The following is a 22,289-nucleotide window of genomic DNA, read 5'->3' as shown; positions in this document are numbered from 1 at the left end:
GTGAACAGAATGGATGCAGAATGAATGCAACCAGAACTTTCCCTCCCTTCCTTCCTTCCTTCCTTCCTTCCTTCCTGGCAGGGGGTTGGACTCGATGGCCCTTGTGGTCTCTTCCAACTCTATGATTCTATGATTCCTTTCTTTCTTTCTTTCTTTCTTTCTTTCTTTCTTTCTTTCTTTCTTTCTTTCTTCCCTCCTCCTCACCCCACATGCACTCCCCATGTGTATGTGCTCTGGAAAGTTGGCACACTCTCCAAAGCAGATTTGGCCCTCAATCAGCATCATAATATAATATATATAACAATGTATTATTTTATACCCCCTCCCATCTGGCGGAGAGGGGAAGAGGAGAGACTCCATTGCAGAACAACTCGCAGAATTTCCTGGTCATGTCGGTTAACATCAGAGACGGCCCATGACTAGATGTTTAGTGACAAGGCACTTTCTTGAAAGTAGTGGTAATCTTGTACACCTCCTTGATTATTCAGCATTTGGCAACTCACCCGTCAATGGTTAATACTATTTGGGATGGGTTAATGACTAACCCACCACAACTATTATTAAAGCAAATGACTGGGACCAGTGATGCGCTTAGGGCACAATCCAAAGGCGCACCCCACTTGTTTGCACATGTTTACTCAGAAGTAACTTCCACCAGGTTCAGTGGGCTTGTTCCCTTCTCAAGTGTACACCACATTACAGTAGGCTTCATAAGCCTGTCGGACTACTATCAGGGAGACCGGTGTTCAAATCCCCGCTCAGCCATTAAGTCTCTCACCTACTGTGAGGATAAAATGGGGGGGGGGGACACAGCACATATGCCATCCTGAGCTCCTTGGAGGAAAGTTGGGATATAAATAAATTATACAACACCCATCAGCTCCAGCCAAAGGCAGTATTACAGCCTCAGACTTCCTTAAGTCCCTTATAACTACTTTCTCATCTATGTGCTTAGCTTCTTCTCACTAAAATCAGTTATGCAGCTGTCGTACTCACACTTATTTGAGAGCAAATCCCAGTGCATACTGTGGGGTTTACTTCTGAATAAAGCATGCATACAATCAGGATCAGACTTATAGCTGCCTTACATCACCTGGAACATGATGGGTTTTTAATTGCCCTGAGTCATTTGTTGGAATACTGAGAACATGAGTGCAATATTTTAAATTGCTTTAAAAGAAAAATTCTTAGCATTCATTGGCTCAATAGTTTTTGAAATAATAATGGCAATAACAGATTGACAAGAAGCCCAGCAACAGTGAACAGAAGTCTAAATTCATTATGCATTTTAGATCCCGATAAAATATTTCTGAAAACGGGTCTCAACTGGATCAATAATTCCAGAACAAGAATCAATGTTATGTCACAGATGAAGTATCGAAAACGTCTAGTGCGTGAAGTCCCTATGCCTTTCTGAAAATGATATGCAAGTTATACCAATTTGCCTAAAATAAAAACATGCAGATTATCTGAAAGTAAAAGAGTAACTGCTGCCTGCAGTGTTGAACATGAAGCACTTTTATTAAGGCCAATTAGCACTGGAAGCTTGCAAGTCACACAGAACCCTTCAGGCTTAGCTGTTCAGAAGAAAAAGAAAAAGGAGGCAAATATTTGTTTAGCCATCTCCAATATGCTATAGAAGAACATAAAAGACTAAAGAAGATAGCTTATGCACAGTAAATTATGCTAAGTAGTGCAGACCACATAAGTTTGCATGATAAAAATGAAGAGTACCAAGGCTTGGATAAAGAAACAGCCTTCCATCTCCAGTACTTCTACCCCAATCCCAGAAATATGGGCGCTGGCTGCAGAGACTCAGCACTGAGAGGATAGCACTCTGCACATGTTAAGAGGCACACTCTTCTTTACTATCATTTTACACATTCCAGAGCCAAGCCCTGGCAGTGACAGCTTCCAGGGACAAACCCTACTGAGGAGTGGCTCAACCTAAGAAGTTTGAGCAAACAAACCTGGCAAGGTTACGCTGACACATCATTACATGAGGGTCACACTACAAATCCACGTAACAAGGCTTTCGAGATATCTTAGCTTTTTGATCCTGGAAATTCTGTCGCACTTGCATTTTTTATTTGCTGAGTCCTCTGTTTGCCTCACTGCGTGAACATCTCCACCTAAGCATCTTAGAAGCAAATTATAGGACTCACCCAACACATTTCAACGCCTGAGGTGAGAAATAAAAATCGCACCTCACACATGCTTATTAAAACGGGACATGGCTGATTGGGAAATTGTTTTGCACAAGGCTTGTTGGAAGGAGTACATGCTCTTGGCACAGGACTTCTGCAGAATTTCCCCATGGATCCTGACCCCTGTTGATCATAGCCACTGGCATCCCTCACTGCTGCCCTAAACTGTACCCAAAATCTACCTTGCCTTGTGGTATGACCTGCCCCAGAGAGTCAGAAAAAGCATCTCACTTACTTTTCGTAGTCTGTATTATCCTTGTCACACCGCTTATCCTTGTGTTTCACCCAGTCTTTGCCGTGTTTACACGTGGTCAGGGAAATAATATCTTTGCCATTGTGGATATGGTGGAGGGCATTCCTGGTGTCTGAACCAATACCAGTCAGGTACCTTTTTCCTTTGAAAACCAAGAGGTACTTTTTCTTTGGAGGGACAGAGGTCTTTTGCAGCCAGCCCCTCTCCCCACCTTTCCGGGGATGGTCCTTTGAAAACAAAGGGATGGAGATATCAAAACCAGGCCGGAAGTTCTCCACGTAAAAGCTCGCCTTGGCTAGGATAGCCTGACCAATGTCAAAGCCCAAGTCTTCGGTGTAATTAGGCCACGTGCCAGAATAAAGGTTAAATATGAGGTGGTTGCGGCCATCATTCCAAAGAGGGAAACCTTGGATTTTTTCATTGATGTTGTGGACATACTGTACGGAGAGGTGGTCCCTGTCCAGAGTGTCAATATTTAGGACAAAGAGACAGGCTTCTTTGGGATTGGAGGTATAATACCGTGACTCTTCAATGGATGTGATGATTTTGAGGTAACTTTCTGAGACAGGGTCCCCTCTTTCCAAGGGGTAGACAAAGACTTTGAACCCATGTTCCCTACACTTGGAAAAATCGAAGCAAGTGTCCATGCGGCATCTGCTGTTCTTGTAGATGCTTCTCCTCAACTCCCTCCGGGTTTTGAGGGACAGCTCAGCGTTGTCCCCATCATCACTTTGGAGCTCTTCAGGATCTGCAAAGTTCTTCAGGAGAAATCCATCTGCCCAGCGGGGCCAGCTCTTTAGCCCTCCAGCCTTCTTGCTAGAGAAGAATGGGAGGCGCCTGATTTGGTCTCCTCCAAATAAGAAAAGCAGAAGCCAGGTGGCAAAGAAAGTCATGAAAATGTATTTTTTCCGGGCCTGCATAGGTTCATACAGAACCCTCAACTCTTTCTTTGAAAAAAGGAGGCCAGGTTGGTCATTCAGTCGATCCAGAAAGGAAAAATTATTCAGGCAGGTTCAAAAGATGCAAGTAAATCAACTGGAGCTAAGCAGGAGCCCAAATCTCAAAACTAGTGGAGAGGCGTGTCAATCATGGAAAACTGTATTAACCTTTCCAAACCTTTTCCCATCTTCTCTCTCTCACACACAGGTACTGCTGCTCCTTCCACTTTTTGAAGTTCGCTTTCCTCCTTTTCCTGTGCCTCGAATTCTGATGGCAACACTTTCTTCTCCTTCAGAGCAGCACCGCTTAAGTTCTGCTATATGCAGCCTACCTTATCTCCCTGCCCTTTGAAGGTGGCAAAGCATTACAGGGCCCCGTTTCTCCACAATGCAATGTTTTTTTATCGCAGCTTGCAACCACCCTGAACTGAGATGATTGTTACTATTTCCCCCCTTGCCACTTTCTGGTGTGAGGCTTGTGCTGCTGCTTTAAATCCTCAGTGAGGCGGCCCTCTTTCTCTTCCCTCTTTTAAAAAAACAAGTCGTCCTGTGCCTTTTGTATGTTGCTTTCAAACCACTCTCTTGCCCAGTCTGCGGTTGCAGATTTGTTTTGTTGCTCTCAAGTCCCGGTATCAGTTTCGGGGACGCCACAGCCCTGCCTCTTGCTGCTACGCACACCCCTCTGGGGAGTTCACCCTGTCCTACTCTCAACAGCTCAGCCTCTCTTTGGATACTTGACTCTGCAACCCGAGGATCAGCCTCTCCTCACACGCCGGCCGGGTCCGAATCGGATCCTTTGCCTTTAAAGACTCGCACCGGCAGACTTCAGCAGCTTCTGCCATGGACGGAAGACCCACCGAGCCAGGGGTTCCGGGGTCACGTTTCTCAGGCGCCTCGTCAAGTGTCAAGGAGCGTCTGAGATGCAGGAGAGGGTCCCGTCTGCCCTTTTCCCAGCGATGTCCATCGACCCCGCTTCTTTCTCTCCCACCCCCTCCTTTTTAGCTTGCTCAGGAGTTACAACAAGCTTACATTCCCAGCCTCATTACAGAAGCCTTTTGGAGGTCCTTTAAGACTAAGCTGCGTTTTTGATATATTAATCTCCTTCTCTTTCCCTTGATCTCCTTTAGTTTATATTCCCCCTCCCGCGCCTCCTTTCTCTCTGATTGAAGTTATTTCTGTCCCTGAGCGGGTCTGTTTCTCTCTCTTAAAAAAAGAGAAAGAACAAAAAATCAACCTGTCACTTTTCTCCATCGGCTCGGACGTTAGAAGAACCCGATCCCCGCCTGCTTTTGCCCCGTGGGATCTGATCCCTCTACTTCGAGTTGCACTGGCCTCATGATATGCATCGGGAGAATTCCTCGGAATAAATCCTGCGGGGCGCCAACCCTGGGCTCAGCACCGCCGCCGCCGCCTCGCCGCGCACCTAACTGCCTCTGGATCGCTGCGTGCCGCGCTCTCCTATGCCATTATTCATTCCGCGTCACTCTCCGTTGACCGGCCCTCTTGCTCCAGTCAATAAAGCAACAAATGGCATTCACCTCTCCTCTCCTCCATCCTGCATCTCGGCTGCTCTTAAACCGCTGGACCGCTCGTCTCTCTGTCTGGCCTCCCCATCTCGCCTCCTGCTAACCAGCATCTGGTCCTCGCACACAACGTTCCAATTCCACCTTCACAACATTCCACCTCGGCCACGCCCCCCTCGCCTGCCATTCGCTCTCCGCCTACCAAAAAGGCGTGGCTGCCTAATAACCCTTTCCTCGCCTTGAGGGGTGAAGGGGAAGACCTTGTTTTTTGGCGGGGGGCGGGGGATTGAAGCATTTTACATTTTTTCCTTTCCCTCGTCGAGAAGTGCCGGTCCACGTGGCCAGAGTTGCCCACCACCCCGGCAAAACGGTAGCTCGGTGGTGGAGCACGTGTTTTTACAGGGCGGGATGTCTCGGGTTCAATCCCCGGCATCTCCAGGTTTGGGAAAAGCCCCCTACCCCAAACCTTAAAGCAAGGAGAGCACTGTGGGTGTTGTTGTGTAGACTACGGCTCCCATCACCCCTGATCATTGGCGTAGCCAGGATTTTTGTTAGGGGGGGATGGCCTTTTGTGGGGACAGAACCTCAGTTTGCTATGTATTATTTATTTATTTATTTATTTTATTTATTTATTTTTGCCCCCCCCCCCCCCGCTACACCCATGCTCCTGATCATTGGTCATGCTGGCTGGGGCTGGTGGGAGTTGGAGTCACAGAATTATTATTATTAATAATTTATTATTTATACCCCGCCCATCTGGCTGGGTTTCCTCAGCCACTCTGGGTGGTTTCCAACAGAATATTAAAATACAATAGTCTTCTAGAATCATAGAATTGTAGAGTTGGAAGGGATCAAGAGGGTCATCCAGTCCAATGCCCTGTGATGCAGTTATCTTTTGCCCAACGAGGGGCCCGAACCCATGACCCTTAGATTAAGAATCTCATGCTCTACCAACTGAGCTATCCTGGAACATCCATCATCATAATTTTATTATTATGATTTATGCCACCTTTCGGCTTTCCGTGGTTAAAGCCATGCTCAAAGCAGCTTACAACATGAAAAAAATTACATAATTTATAGGGTGGTTTCCCATATAATTCCCAAATTATTCAAGAATCACGTACAGCACTTACATACTTCTCAGAGTTGCCAGTTCTTATTTCCATGTCACATGGTCTCAATCAGCCATTCACAGAATCTATCTTGGTCGTCTTCTGATCAACCCTGCTTCATGTGAGCTTCCTTTAAAAATATGCCACTGACATCAGCCTTTCCTTTGAAATAGGAGATACACACTCCATCAAGTCAGGGTTTTAATTACCAGAGATTCGGAAGTGCTGCCGCGTTTGATGTCTGCAAAATATTACAGCGAGATCCATAGCTGTGTTTGTACTACAATGATTTAACTCCCCTGTGGTTGGTTGCATCATGGAAAAAGACAGGACAGTGTACGGTATATTTTACTAATGTTGTCGCTATTTGGCATGAGGATTCCTGTTCAGATAACTCTGCTATATGTTATCCCAATAGTATTTTGGCCAACCACAAAACTATCTGCCCTTATGTAGATATGATGCTTTATGAAGGTTAAGGATTCCCCAGAAACCAGGATGCAGAATCATGGTTTGAACCAGATTTACAAACCATAGTTTGTGTTAACCATGGATTCATATTAGATCTACACTGAGGAAACTATCGTTAATAAGGCAGTTTCCTCACATCTTCAGACTCTCTGCTTGAGAAGCGATAATTGGGACCAGCCCTACCATTAGGCAAAGTGAGATTACTTCCTCAAGTGGCAGATGCTTGGGGACAGTATTGGAAGTCCCTTGGCTGTACCACCTAAACCTTCCTACAGCCATTCCCATCTGCTAGAAGACAGGCTTTAAATCTAATGTCAGTTGTTCATGAGGAAAAAGGCATAGACTTGGGTTGTAAAACATGTATCACTGTACATCTGGAATTTTAATCAGAGTTACAGCAACAAACCATGGTTAAGTGTTATATTTTGACTGGCCCTAGGTAGGCATAAGTTTAAAAGTTTCTGGCATCTGACTGTAACGGGTGGGAAGCTTTTTAGCTCCAAGGTCCAGATCCTTGTCAGGAACTGCCTTACGGGCTAAATTTTACAGGTGCATGGGGCTGTTCATCTGTCAGTCATATGATGCTATTATGACACTGCATGATTGACAGGTGTGCAGGGGCACAAACATGTCAAAATCCATTTCACTCAGATCTTAAAACATTTTCAGCAAAGGCAATGATATATATTTGCTTACTTCAAAAACCTGTACTACACTTTTCAAGTTAGCAGCATAAAAGTTAATTTAATACAAACAGAACAAGTTAAAAAAATCAGCCAGCAATATAAAATAGAAAACAGCATAAAAGAACAATAAAACAGCACTTAAGACAGTTTATTCAACCGCAGCTGAAACAGAGTTAAACACCAGAAAAACAGAAAATAAAACCAGCAGTTTTATAGCACAGGTTCTTAAATAGCTATTTCACTAATTATCAGTAAAGAATAAAATTTCCTCTCCATGCGACCAGGCACAGGAGCTTTCTACAAACTGATTTATTTTCTTCTTGCACCCACAAATAACTCATATAGTCACAGGCCAGAAACCATTTGTGTGAGGGAATATTCTGTGAATAGATTTCCAACACTGTAGCATGTGTGTTTTCTTCACATCCCTCAGAGTTAATTAACCCTTCCCACCTTGTCCCATGCGCTACACATGAGAATTCTGATCAGACTAATTAAAACCTCCTCCCTCGATGGGAAGAGAATCTAACACTGAGGCAGTTAAGAGAGGCTAGTCATCACAAATTCCCCAGCCAACAGGAAGAAAAAGCCAGCCAGGACCAGGAAACAGAAAGGTTTTAACTAAAGGCACTGGTGACCCATTAAATCTTGATAGTACTTGGTCCACCTACACCTGGTACAGGGAACCTGTAGCCCTCCAGATGTTATTGGAATGCAGCTCCCATCATCCCAAACCATTGACTATGCTGGTTGGGGCTGATGGGAGCTGGAGTCCAGCTACATTTGGAGGACCACAGATTCCTCATCCCTAACCTACACTGAACATGCTGGCACTTCCTTTTATTGCAATCCCTCCCCCCACAAAGTATGCCAACAATATAGACCGTAGATCATAGAATTGTAGAGCTGGAAGGTACCACAAAGGTTATTAGTCCAACCCCCTGCAATGCATACCAATTGAGCATATATATGATATATTAAGCTATTAAGCTTGGCAAAGGCATAAAGGTTATCTCAGGGCGCTTCAAGACATTTATTGAGCATTCATCCTGATTTCTTTGCAGGAGGCTAGACAATATTAGGCCAAAGCAAGTGTTTACCCATACTTACCAGGGCATTTCCATACTACTTTTCTTATTGTGAAAAGTCTTGTCTTTGGGGGAAGGGGTTTTGTGGCACCAGTGTGCCCAATCAGCTTTAACTGTAAAACCTGACTTCGCCAGTATGTGTTTGAACCCCACCCCAAAATAGGAACAATCCGGAAGGACCCTCACTTTGCACTGTCATAACAACCCTACTTGAAGCATGGCTCTGTCCAATCAAGGCTGGTCATGTGGGGCATCACCCCAAGCAACCGCAATCTGCCCTCAGCAAGCCTGCATCCGCCTGCCTTACAGATAACCAGAAGGTGGCCCTGTCTGTCAGCTTCCCCCTCCTCCTCCTCCTCCTCCTCCTCCTCCTCCTCCTCCTCCTCCGCTGTAACCTCGTGGTTGCCCTTGTCAAACTCTGCTGGGAGGAGAATGGAGAGAAAATGAGAATTATAGTTGGCTCTGCCTCTCATTCGCTGTGACGCTGCCTGTCATTGTACCTGGCTCCACCCTATCATTGAGCCTCCCTGTCTTCTGCCCTACCAGTTCCATTGGTCTGTCTCCTTCTAGTACAAGAGGAAAAAGTGACAGGTTGTGTGAGAGAGAGGTTTTTGTTGTTGTTCCTGCCAAGCACAGCTACACAGGGGATCTAACCCATCTGACCTGTCACCCGGCCTGCACTCCATCTCCACCCCTTTCTCTGACTGGAATCTCTTAGTTCTGCTTATAATCTGATAATACCATTCTTTACGAGATCACAGCCTTTTACCATGGCAACACAATTGACCTGATTTGTAGGGAAGGTAGATGGTCCATCCTTGCCAATTGGCACCATGCCGCTATTAAAACCAGCACTTGGCTCTCTGTTTTTGAGTGACATGAAATAAGGCTAAAATAATTGACAATGCGGGGGTGGGAGCAGGTGAAATTCTATCAGTCTCTCGACGTGGGGATCATTCAGAACTAGCGTTACCAGACTCCGTTTAAAGATTGGGCCTTTCGCACTTGCAGAGAAGGGAGAATTTGAGACTACGTCACTTCTTTCCTTTTGGTGCTGAAGTGGTGATGGGAGAAACTGTCTTTGCTGAAACTCTCACTCTCAGGCAAACCTCCTGAAACCTGATGCTGCTCAGGTCTACGTGCTGAGGATTGCAGCTTCCTGTGTTGAATTTGGCAGCTGCCATCCTGTTGTGTCTGAGATTGGCATTTGCCGGGATCCACCTCAAAAGCAGACAATCTCAGGGCCCTGCTCACATTGCCATTTCAAATGCCAGGTAGTCCAGCTTTATAAATAAGCTCACAAAATTATGAGCCTGCTATGAAGCTGTAGCCTTCCACGCTGAGCATGGAAATGAGCTGGATGCTGAGGAAGGGAAGCCCACCCCCCATGGAAATGCAGGCTACTAGCCCCTCTTAGCCAGCAGTGCAGTGGCAAAATCAGAAGTGCAGAGCCCCTTCATGATAGTCACATCCACGTAGAGTTGCCAGGTGAAGAGCATCCCAGATCCTGAGATTTCAGGACCCAAACCTGAGACCCAGGGGTGGCCCTGGAGAAGGGAGCCGAGGAGGGCGGATCCATTCTCTCGCACTTGGAGATTCAAGCCCTCCACCTGTAGGGAGTCAGGTAAACATGGAGACTTAGGGTCAGACTTCAAAGTCTGGCAACAAAGCAGCCATGTCCCTTCTAATATTATACAACAATATTATATTTATACAATAATAATAATTAGGGGTGCATTGGAACAAGATCCCCATGTGTTGTCTTTCAGCTAGATCTACTATTTTCTGTGCATGTACATGAGCAAATGATCTGGAGTGCTCCAATATCTTCTTTTCGGAGGGGCTTAATTTGCATTTTCCACAAAGTTCCGTTGTATGTAACAGAACTTGCACGTCGTTCTCTTGAAATGGAAGCCCCTTGTGTTTTCAGGGTTCCCAAATCTTAGCCTTGGAATCACAGCAACTATAAAGCTTTGCTTTCATGCTGACTGGCCAGTTCTAGGACACTGGAGACCAAGGTCCCTGCAGGGACTCTGCTGCAGAAATAGTAACAGGTCTTTGACACACACACCCCATCCAAGACCAGTACGCTACTGCTCTTAGCAGACTACTAAAAAAAAAAGCCTTCTACCAAGGGAATTGGCAGGTGAAGGATGTAGCCATCTATCTCTGCTCTGCAAGCCTGCTTGGCTTTCCTTCCTCCGTGGCTATTTATATCTTTCTTTCTTTCTTTCTTTCTTTCTTTCTTTCTTTCTTTCTTTCTTCTTGCTTACTTTCTTACTTACTTATTTACTTCAAACCCCACCCTTCCTCCCAAAGGTGCTAAGGGCAGCAAATGCAATGTTAAAACAATACATTTAAACAACATATTTAAAAAGTACCTAAAAATAACTGCCTACTCTCACAGCAATACTTTCAATGTTTGCAAGAACAGAATTTTTCAGGCATAAAATGCTTGGGTATACAGAAATGTTTTTAAATTCCTGCTGAAACTGGAGGAAGACAGATGCATCTCACCAGGGAGGGCATTCCACAAATGGGGAATCACCACCAAGAAGGCCCTGTCACAGGTCAACGCCATCCGGGCAACACCCAGCAGAGGCACCACTGATATAGAAACCAGGTAGACTGGTGAAGACAGATGGAGAATGCTCTCCTCTCTCTACCAGCCTGCTCACTTGTCTGCATGGAATTCCTGGACACCTATAGTGACCAAGCAGATTGTTAAAGGCACAGCTGCAGTAGCCCCTAGTGGAGAAACGTTACTGACATTATCATGTCAACCTATAGCAAGTCCATGTTCATACATATCAGGTGTGGGGAACTTTTGGCCATGTTGCTGGACTACAACTCCCATAATCCCTTGCCATTGGGCATGCTTGCTGGGGCTGATGGGAGTTGTAGTGCCCAGGGTTTGTGGGAATGTTGAGGATAGTAGGAGAGGATATATTGATTTAAAAATATGCTTCCTCACTCACGCTAGTCAGCTGGTAGCAGAGTACATTCCCCTGTATATTGCAGGAAGCGAATTGGTAGTATCTCTTGAGTTAAGCAATCCAGTCTGGCTTGTCCAGATTGGATTGTTCCTGGTAAATTCCCTTTGTTCCCTTTTAAAAAGAATAAAGACACAACAGTCTTCTCTTAAAAGTAATAAGAAGTTTACTTGCATTCAGTTCACAGTATGATCATGAAGGTAGGCTTTGGCTTGTAGTTACAGAAGAGAGTGTGGGTTCATCCCATGTGGCAAATGAGCCCATGTGCTGCTGGCCAGCAGACAGCAAAATAACACCAAGGTGGAACAAGGCGAAACAGCAAAAGGAGAGTAAGGGAAGATGGCTGTGTGACTAGCCCTTATATGGGGTCTCCCAGGGTCACGCCCATCTACTTGGTCACACGCAGAGGGAGGATGCTCCAGACCAGGTGTCACAGGAAGTCCTCCTGGCTGGAGTAACATCCCTCTGTGTGTCCACTCTGGGCAAATAGGAAATGTTGTACTTGACTGCTACAGTGATGTTACATCCCACAAGGTTCCCCACCATACCTGATATATACAGAGGTGTGGCAGACATTGCATTTTATTGGTGTGCTGAAAGCTGCATGTATATATTAGAATGCAATGGTGTAGGGCACTCCTGTGGGAATAGGCCCATTGGAGATATTGGAAAAAGGAGGCTGGGAAGATCTGACGGCAGCCAGTTGTGCAGTGAAAGCCATGCATTTGATTTTTCTAACGTAAGTACCAATGAGACCTTGTGACGCGCTCTAAGATTCTTTAGGCCAGCTCCGTGAGCTTCTCTGATATATTATATTTATCACACCCTTCCAAAAAGGAGCTCAGGGAAATCATACATGAGATTATCTCATTTATCCTCACACGACACTCCAGTTGACCTGCCTGTGGTTGCTTGGTGAGCTCCCCCCTCCTTTTCCACCATTGGCTCTCTGCTTTTAAGTTGTTAATCTGTAAAAGTAAAGCAGAACTGAGCAATATACAAGTGAGACCTGAAACAACATGTTGAAGCCTGAAGTGCTCTTGCTCAGGGTTCCAGCCAGATAGCCATGCTATCTTCCAGTGCACTCCCATCCCCAACCTACCCCACAGTTTTCTCCCCCTCCCAACAGCTAGTCAGGGTTAGGGATTCGGGAGAAATTCAATTCGGTTCTCCGTTAAAACCAAAGCTATCATATTTGCACTGCCCAAAACAATATGCTAACCAGAACACAGCTATCTGTCAAAACTTGCACCTGTTGTAACTTGGTGATGTAGTTCTCCAATTGAACAATGTTTACTATATATATATATATATATATATATATATATATATATATATACACACACACACACACTATATATATATATATATATATGCAGGTTTTGGTGTCCTCGGGTGTCTTCCCGTGTAAAAGTTGGGGTGTCTAGGCGACGTTTCGACGAGGTCTCACTCGTCATCTTCAGGCTGGTGTTTTCGGCTTCTTGTTACTGGAACAGAGCAGGATCTCAGTGTTTGAGTTCCTATAAATACTGTTGAAGGTGTGGTGTATAGCCTCCAATGTTTTGGGCAGAGAGGAGGTTCCCAGGCTAGTGTGCCTTTTCTTCTTTTGTTCCTTAATTACTTGAGGGATATCTTGAGTGATTTCTTGAGCGATATCCTGAATCCCACTTAGGTGGGTCATTAGGTGTGGATTAGTTTCTCAAGCCTTTGTGTCTTGAACTCTTGAACTTTGTGAAGAGTTTTTTTGAGAAGATGGCTGTACTGCATTTGGTTGTGCTCTGGCTTGGCTTCGTGTATAGGGGCGAGCTGTGGTTTTGTGGCCTGTGCCAGCCAGATCTGTGTAGGGATTGCAGGGGGGTGCAGCATCCGGAGGTGCCACCATGGTTTGGCTACTGGGTGGTATCTGTAATTCATCTGTGGAGAGGGTCTGGGTTTGGGTCTGGTGTGGTTGATTGGTGATGGCGTTCTGTGTGCCTCTGGATCTGGTGTCAGATTTTGTGGGGAGGGCTAATTTCCAGATGTCTGGCAAGCGGGATGTGTCGTCACGCTTGTTCATGTTGTGAGGGTGTTTCTCTATCTCGATGGCTTCCATGATTATTCTCTTGTGGTGATGTTCCATGTTAAAGAGCAATTTGGAATCTGCAAAATTAATTTCGTGTCCTGTTTCTTTCATGTGTTGGAAAAGAGAGGAAGTTTTTTCTTCTTTTTTGACGGCATTCTTGTGTTCTGCGATACGTGCATTTATTCGTCTGTTTGTTTGTCCAATGTACGTGGCTGGGCAGACTTTGCAGGGTATTTCATAGACCCCTTGGTTTTCCAACTGGATTTTATCCTTGGGGTTTCTGAGGATATTGGCTATTTTTTGGTTGGTGCAAAAGGCTGTTTTGATATTGTGTTTATGGAGGATTTTGCTAATTTTATCTGTAGTGCCCTTGATATAAGGAAGGAGGGCCATGCCATTGTTTTCTTCTGTGTCTTGGTTTTTTGGGGGTGTTTCTTTTTGGATTAGTTTCGTAACCCTGTTTTGCTGGTATCCATTGGCAATTAACACATTTGAGAGATTCTGTAACTCAGTTGTCAAGTGGTCTTCGTCAGCCAGGCGTTTGGTTCTGGAGATGAGAGTCTTGGCTACGGAGTTTATTTGTGCAGGGTGGTGGTGTGATTGTGCATGTAAGTAGCGGTTGGTGTGTGTTTTTTTCCGGTAGATAGTGTGTCCTAGGGAGCCATCAGGTTTTTTGTAGATTAGGACGTCAAGGAAGGGAAGTTGGTTGTTGGCTTCTATTTCCATAGTGAATTGTATTTTGGGGTGTAGGCTGTTGAGATGTGTGAGGAAGCTATCCAGTTTTTCCTTCCCGTGTGGCCAAATTACAAAGGTGTCGTCAACATATCTGAGCCAAAGTTTGGGTTTGTGTTCTGACTTGTCTAAGGCACCAGATCCAGAGGCACACAGAACGCCATCACCAATCAACCACACCAGACCCAAACCCAGACCCTCTCCACAGATGAATTACAGATACCACCCAGTAGCCAAACCATGGTGGCACCTCCGGATGCTGCACCCCCCTGCAATCCCTACACAGATCTGGCTGGCACAGGCCACAAAACCACAGCTCGCCCCTATACACGAAGCCAAGCCAGAGCACAACCAAATGCAGTACAGCCATCTTCTCAAAAAAACTCTTCACAAAGTTCAAGAGTTCAAGACACAAAGGCTTGAGAAACTAATCCACACCTAATGACCCACCTAAGTGGGATTCAGGATATCGCTCAAGAAATCACTCAAGATATCCCTCAAGTAATTAAGGAACAAAAGAAGAAAAGGCACACTAGCCTGGGAACCTCCTCTCTGCCCAAAACATTGGAGGCTATACACCACACCTTCAACAGTATTTATAGGAACTCAAACACTGAGATCCTGCTCTGTTCCAGTAACAAGAAGCCGAAAACACCAGCCTGAAGATGACGAGTGAGACCTCGTCGAAACGTCGCCTAGACACCCCAACTTTTACACGGGAAGACACCCGAGGACACCAAAACCTGCATTCCTGTACCCGTGAAAATCTACGAAAGCATATATATATATATATATATATATATATATATATATGGGGAAAATATTCATGAAAATGAATATATTCATGAAAATAACACAAAAATGTATTGTATATGGGGAAATTGTTTTGCAAAAATGTGCGCATTAGTCAAAACTGCATACAAGAATGTGTCTATTAAAAGAAATCCAAGCTGCATAATTTTTGTGAAGCAGCTCTCCAGGGTCTCTGATAGAGGACAACCTTCCCCATCACCTGCTCCCTGGAATGCTTTTCACTGCCAGGAATTAAGATGGAGACCCTGCACCTGTGCTCTGCCACCTACAGACTACAGTCCTCTCCCCAATAATATTTATCACTGCGATGCTACTATGGAAGGCTTATCGCCATGATATGCTCACAACAGGATTAGCAAACAAACCAACTATGGTACCAGGTGCAAGGAGAGATTGTGATCACCACTACAACACTTGGGGAAGAGATGCTTAACCTTTTCCTTCCTTGGGGTCAGAAAAAAAAAAACACAACCCAATGCAGCACTTAGCATTATTTTATAAAATATTAAGATATATTTTGTATGGCTTTGTATAATGCCACATGAGAACTAGGTGGTTTTTATTGAAATCATTGCTGGGAGGGGGTTAAACCTCCCTGCCTTGTGCCCTGCAGTGCCAGTCACACACACACCCAGCCCCCAATTTATGTTTATTAAAAAAAGAAAAACCTGCAATGTGATTGCCAATCACTTCATTAACATTACTAACTGAGCTAGAATCTAGACTCATAAAAAACGCTGTGAAAATGGTTGGGGTTTTTTTTAGTTTTGAAAAATACAGTGGTACCTCGGGTTAAGTACTTAATTCGTTCCGGAGATCCATTCTTAACCCAAAACTGTTCTTAACCTGAAGCACCACTTTAGCTTTAGCCGGAGCACGATTTCTGTTCTCATCCTGAAGCAAAGTTCTTAACCCGAGGTACTATTTCTGGGTTAGCGGAGTCTGTAACCTGAAGCGTATGTAACCTGAAGCGTATGTAACCCGAGGTACCACTGTACCATATTTTTCCGTATATAACACGACCCCATGTATAAGGCGACCCCTTCTTTTGAGAGACCAAAATTAAGAAATCAGTATTTTAAAGTTGTTCAGCCTTTTTGGGAAATCGTCAAAAAGCTTTTTGCCTCTCCAGCTTGCATCTGGCTTCACCTCGCCTCAGCTGGTGAGAGCCGACAGTGCTGCAGCCAAGCTCCCTCCTCGCCTCGGCACTGCCTCGCCTCTCAAGCTAGCTCTGTGGCCCTGAGTCTGGCACTCGCTGGAGTCACCACCTCACCCAAGACTTAGAATATAAATCAGTATATAAGATGGGGGGGGGGCATTGTCTTGTCCATGGAAAAATGTGGTATATTGAATTTGCTCACTATTGCCATCTAGTGTCACACTTGTATAATGCACTTTAAACACACTTAAAACGTTCTATTTGCAGCTGTATAGCTGAGTCCTGAATCAAAGCATTGTGGGTAGGGAACCTCAGGCCCTCCAGGAACCTCTCTGCAGTCCTTGGGACATTGCAAGCCACAGCCCCTCTCTCTTCATTCGCCCTGCTCTATGTGCTAAGTGATTGCTCTGGCCTGGTTGGAATGTGCCCTTGACCTGTGGTAATGCCTCTTGTTTCCCTGGATGGAGGATTGAGAGGTATGCATGTGTGTGCAAACCTCTGGCTTCTGACTGGGAAGAACATAGCCGCACTGCACAAAGGCAAGAGTCACTTCCATTGCTCCACCCACTTTTGATTCTGGCCCCGCCCACCAATGGTCTTCAGTTCCCAGAAGCTTGCCTACATGGGAATGGCTGCTCACCCTGGTCTAGCCAGAGGCATCCAGCTGGCTCCTAAGGGACACAGGCTGCTGAAGCAGATAGGCCTCGTTCTGCTGCGGCACAACAATTCGTATGCGCCTACATATTGGCCACAAAGCTTGTTCTGGCTCCTCCTCAGACAATGATGAAGAGGCTGGCATATTCTTTTACGGGGAAGGGGCTGTTTCGAGTGCTTCAAACAACTCGGCTGTTGGCATTTGGTAAGCTCTTACATTCCTAACCATGCCCTGGGGGGCTATTCCCTTTTACAAGAGATTTATTTTAAAGGACTGCAACCGCCAAGATGTGCATTATGGTCCCCTTACACATGTATTGAGCCTCGGGCTCAATAAAGAGATTTTAAATAGTCGAGAATTGATGTCTGCTTCAACTGGGCTTTTAACTGGATATGTTCCATTGAGTCCTTCTGCTCATCACTGGGTTCTTATTTGCTTGGGAAAGAGATACAGATGAAAGTTGGCTTCATTTGAACTGATTCCTCCTGGGTCTACCTCCTTTCTGTTTTTAACCTCATAATAACCCCATGAACTCCCTGCAGGACACACACCATGGCCCTGCCAGCCCCTGCAAGTGCTTTTGCTTGGCTGGAACACATCTTTGAACTCTGATAAGGCCTCTGGCTTGTCTGGATGGAGGAGAGATAGGTGTGTGGAGTTTACCCCTCACAGAGCTACAGTTCCCAGCACACTGAACAAACTAGAGTTCCCAGGATTATTTAGGGAGTCATGTTTTTAAATGTCTGGCGTTTGTGCAGTCACAGTTCTAGAATGGATAATCAAAGGCAGGGATGGGGAACCCTTTTGTTATAATTTCAGTAACCATTTTCCATTGGAGGTAATCTGTCAGGGGTCAGATATTGGAGGTGGTTGGAGCCAGGGCTAAAAGTGGACAAGGCCCAGTTCTGCTACCCCACTTTCCCTCCTTGTGATATGCCTGAAATTAGGCTGAAGGCACACTGGTCCCCGACCCCTGCTTAGGGGGAGGAAAAACACACTCTCTCATGCACACTAAAACTCCTTATAGGAGAAAAGATTTGCAGCAGAGCTTTGAGACTGAAAGTGACCTGAGAAAATATGACTATGAAATACAACTATATGGATGGGATTTCTCTCTCTCTCTCTCTCCCTCCCCAGTGCTGCTTAAAATGCAGCAACATCCTTGGTGAGAGATGACCACTTTCTTGGCAGTGAAACTTGGCCAAGAGAAGGTGCGGCTCTGAATAACTAACTGAGCTCTTTTGATCTTGGAGGCAACAGCAGGTAAGTTGCTTGGCCCAGGTTGGGAAGAAGAGGTAGGCAATTGCCCCTGATATGAGCTGTGATAAAGGGTGGCCTTGGGCCCTGAGCACCAACTATTTCATCGCACCCCAGATTTCCTTCCCCTTACTTTTTAAATACTCTTCCCATCTTTATTTGTCCAGAGATATCTCTACATAGAGCATTTAGGATATATTCATCATAGTTCTATCCCAAACAAGGATGGGGGTGAGTATGTCACAGGAACATAGGAAGCTGCTTCATACCATCAGAACATTGTTCCTTCTAGCCCAGTATTGTCTACACTGACTGGCAGCAGTTCTCCAGGGCCTCAGATGGAGAACATTCCCAGCCCTACCTGGAGATGCTGGGGATTGAACTGGGGATTTTCTGCATGCTGGGCAGATGCTCAGCTATTGGCTACAGCCCTTCTCCAACCTTTGGATGTCAGTTTTGGTTTCTCATACTTCTCTAACCCCCCCCCCCCATCGTAAGTTCAGTTCTCCATGTTTCCACATCAGTTTGCTATATATATATAATTTTTTTTTTAAATCCTCATGAAGATTCATCAGCATTCTACTGTGAATTTCTCCTAATAGACACATGTGTATGTCATTTTGCCTAATAGACACATTTTTGCAAAGCAATTTCCCCTAATGTGATGCTTTTGTGTGTGTGTGTGTTACGTTCACTAATATATGCACATTTATGCACAGTTTATGCATTTTGTTCTTGGCTGGAACACCACACTGCAAAATTCAGAGAAGTGCACATTTTGAAGGATGGCTTTCTTTCCATTCTCAGATACTTTCAGAAAGTGCAAGTTAGGTATGTTCACCTTGAAATGCGAAGGGAATCAAATCCCCTCCCCCCCAGTCCCTAAGACTCCTAACTTACTTCCCTCATGGAACTCAGGGTGGCACATACCAGGTTTGCAGGCAGCCACCCGCCCAGGTACAGACAGAGCCCAGAACTGCTTAACTCCCACAAGGGTGGTGCGTCACATGCCTTCTGATCAGGCCCTACTGGCATATGTTAAAGGGGGGGGGGGGCAGTTCACTCAATGGATGCAGACCCACCTGAACTGATCCAACCACCCTCAGACACACACTCAAAGAGACGCATGCAAAGTGTGGCAGTGATTCACATAAGCAGAGCCTTGCTGGATCAGGCTCATGGCCCATCTAGTTCAGCATCCTGCTCATACAGTGGCAAACTAGATGCCTGTGGGAAGCCTGTAGGCAGGATCCAAGCACAAGAGCACTCTCCCCTCTTGTGGTTTCCAGCAAGTGGTATTCAGAAGCATTACTGCCTCAGTTGTAGCCATCGATAGCCTTCTGCTCCATGGATTTGTCTAATCCTCTTTTATAGCGATCCAAGTTGGTGGCCGTCACTGACTCTGGTGGAAGCAAATTCCCAAGTATAGCTATGCATACAGCGTGAATAATTGCTTTCTTTTATCTGTCCTGGATCTTCCAACATTCCACTTCCTTGGATGTCCCCAAATTCTGGTGTTAGGAGAGAGAGAGAACAACTTTCTTCTATTCACTTTCTCCATACCATGCATAATTTTTCCAGCTCCTGCCGTGCCACCTCTTACTCACTGTTTCTCCAAACAAAAAAAACCCAAACCCTCATCCTACCTTCTCCCCAGACATGGTGACTCAACTCTTTATCTACATGTGAAATATATAACTGGTGTATGTTAATTGGTTTCCAGAAACACTTGATTCATCTAAGAGCATCTCGTAGAAAAGAAGGTGCCCCGCCACCTCACTGCCCCGCCTTGGCTGCTGGAAGCAGAAACTTGAGATTCCAGCGTGCCCATGCTGGGTGGGGTATGCGCTTGCTGTTTGCACTCTGGCTATGGGAACAAGGAGCCACCTGAAGTGGATTAAGAGCTCCTGGTAACTTGTGTTAGCTAGCCTGCTCTTTGTGTCTTTGTTTTCTTTACATGCCCAGTTTTACGTTCTCTTCTACTTGCTTCAAATGAAGCTCTCCCTTGTTGGAGATGACAATGGGGTTTTAACTGGGGTGATTCAAAACACTCAGCCTACAGAAGCTTCCTATCGCTGAGTAATCTGATGCTGCTTGGGGAGAGGGTGCACATGACACTCCACCCAGGGATGCTACCCTCTGAAACCACTTTCCCAAGGTGAGCGATTCTCCCTGGCTCTCCGTATTTCGAATAGCAGTTACCCTGCCCAATGCCCCTTGCTGGATGTTGTTGATGAGAGGGAGAGGAGAGGGATGGGCAGGGTGTGTAAAGTGTACTCCAAAAATAATCTGGGGTGGAGGGTGGGAGGATTGACCTGGTTTGCATGTAATGCTAAACCAAAACATGGCTTGGTGCAAACTCATGAGTGTTCAGGGTCATGGAGAGGAGATTGTATCTGCTTTGCTTCTCCTTGGGGAAGGGCTGTAGCTCGGTAGCAGAGCTTCAGCTTTGCATGCAGAAAGTCCCCAGTTCAATCCCCCACATCTCCATGTAGACACTACTGAGCTAGATGAACCCAAGGGTATGATTCAGTTCCAGGCATATTACTGTGTTCTTCTAGTCCTGTTGCTGCTGCAAGCTAAGCCATGGTGAGCATGTCATCTGATCTTGGGCTCATGGTTTGTCTCACACCAGACAAGCCACAAGCTACAGCAACCAAAGGTTGTTCTTGGTTTGTCTGGAGGAGACAAACCCAGGTTCAGACAACAAGATAAGCCAGACCATGCAGTAGGAGCAGGATCAGAAGAAAAGCAAAGTTAACGTGATCTCTTATCCAGGACTCCGCATGTTCACTGAGCCATGGTTTGGCTTAGCATCACATGTGATTTGAAGCATTGTGCACAAAATTAATTTAGATTCCAGATTAGATTCAGTTCATGCCCATATGGCAGTGATGGGGAGACCATGCCCCCCCCATCCCCGATGTTGTTGGACTCCACTTCCATCAGCCCCTGGCCAGCATGGCCAAAGATCGGGGCTGATGGGAGTTGTAGTGCAGCAACCTCAGGGGGGGGGCACAGGCTCCCTATCCCCGCATTATGGCAATTATATCATATAGGGCCCACCCCTATATATTTTGCTGCCTGAACAGGAGCAGCAAAAGCCCTCTGTCCAACCCAGTCACACTGTATAGCACTATATAGTACAGCCAAGATATCTGGCACCAGAGGCAGAAAACCCTGTAAGCAGTAAAAATATAACAATAATACAACCATTTTCTGCCCTTACATGGCTCCCAAAGTCAGCTGCCTGGGGCAGATGGTGCAGGGGGGGATTGTGGCCACTATGGTGCTCTCCAGATGTTGCTGGACTACAACTCCCATCATCCCTGACTGCGGCTGACAGAAGTTGTAGCCCAAAACATCCGGAGGATACCATACTGGTTACACATGTCACAGCAGGACCATGAGTGCACACTCATAGCATCATCACAGCCATACAAGTAACGCATTGGACCAGAATTTGCTGTCGCTCAATGGGAGAGCATCTTCTTTGCATGCGAAAGATCCCAGATTCAATCTGCCAGCATCTCCAGGTAGGGCTGGGAAAGATTCCTTGCCTGAAACCCTGGAGAGCCAGTGGGGGCATTCCTGAGCTCGATGGACCAAGGGTCTGGCTCATAAGGTAGCTTGCTACCACTACAATCCTGTTTCAAAGGAGTTCACAGATCGGTTGACTCATAAAACCTACCCAAAGTCTTTAGTGTGCAGGCTTCGCTGTCAACTCCATCTGCTGCAGAGGTTTTTGATGCGATAACCAGGAAATGTGTGCTAAGCAGGGTGAAGCCTGTGACAGCCTCTCTTGTCACATGTCTGTTTCCGATGACCTCTCTGGGGCAAGTGCCAGGCGCAAGCTGGTCCTGAGATAACTCTCTTTAGCGGAGACGGCTGCAGTGTAGGAAAATGATACCAGTCTTAAAAATAGGAATGGCAGCATGGACAACAAACCGATTCCTGGAACTCTGTGCTTTAAAATATGGCCATTGGGTGTCTGGGTGTTCTACTTTATAGGGGGCAGTCCACTCTCTGCCCAGGTTCTGCCCTCTGTAAAGTAGGGTCCACGGCCACCCCAACCCCAGTTTCTCATTCTTATAGTCTTAAGTACAGTTCCCCACATTTCCACATCAGTTTGCATTGCTGTTTTCATGAAAACCCCTCGGTATTTTAATGTGAACTTCTCCTAAGATGCACATATTTGTATGCAATTTCCCATTTGTGCCCCTAATACAATGCACTTTCGTAAGTTACTTTCACTAAGATATGCATTTTTAAAACTGCACACTTTACCCTAGTATATACATTTTTGTCCACATTGCCTGGATGGAAAACTGCACTTCGAA

The 22,289-nt window shown here is 45.7% G+C and overlaps 1 protein-coding gene across 1 annotated transcript in view; it reads right to left on the bottom strand.

The window, feature by feature from the left end:
- EXTL1 (exostosin like glycosyltransferase 1) overlaps nucleotides 1-3,923 on the bottom strand; it is a 67,212-nt gene extending 63,289 nt beyond the window's left edge. The window contains exon 1 of the mRNA XM_028738787.2: nucleotides 2,443-3,923. Coding sequence (XP_028594620.2) covers nucleotides 2,443-3,380 — 938 coding nt within the window. The 5' untranslated portion in view covers nucleotides 3,381-3,923. The remainder of the gene's footprint in view (nucleotides 1-2,442) is intronic.
- Between the last annotated feature and the right edge of the window lie 18,366 nt (nucleotides 3,924-22,289).

This window comes from Podarcis muralis, chromosome 7, assembly GCF_964188315.1.
Source record: "Podarcis muralis chromosome 7, rPodMur119.hap1.1, whole genome shotgun sequence".
NCBI lineage: Eukaryota > Metazoa > Chordata > Lepidosauria > Squamata > Lacertidae > Podarcis > Podarcis muralis.
This window is presented reverse-complemented; position numbering and strand designations above follow the sequence as displayed.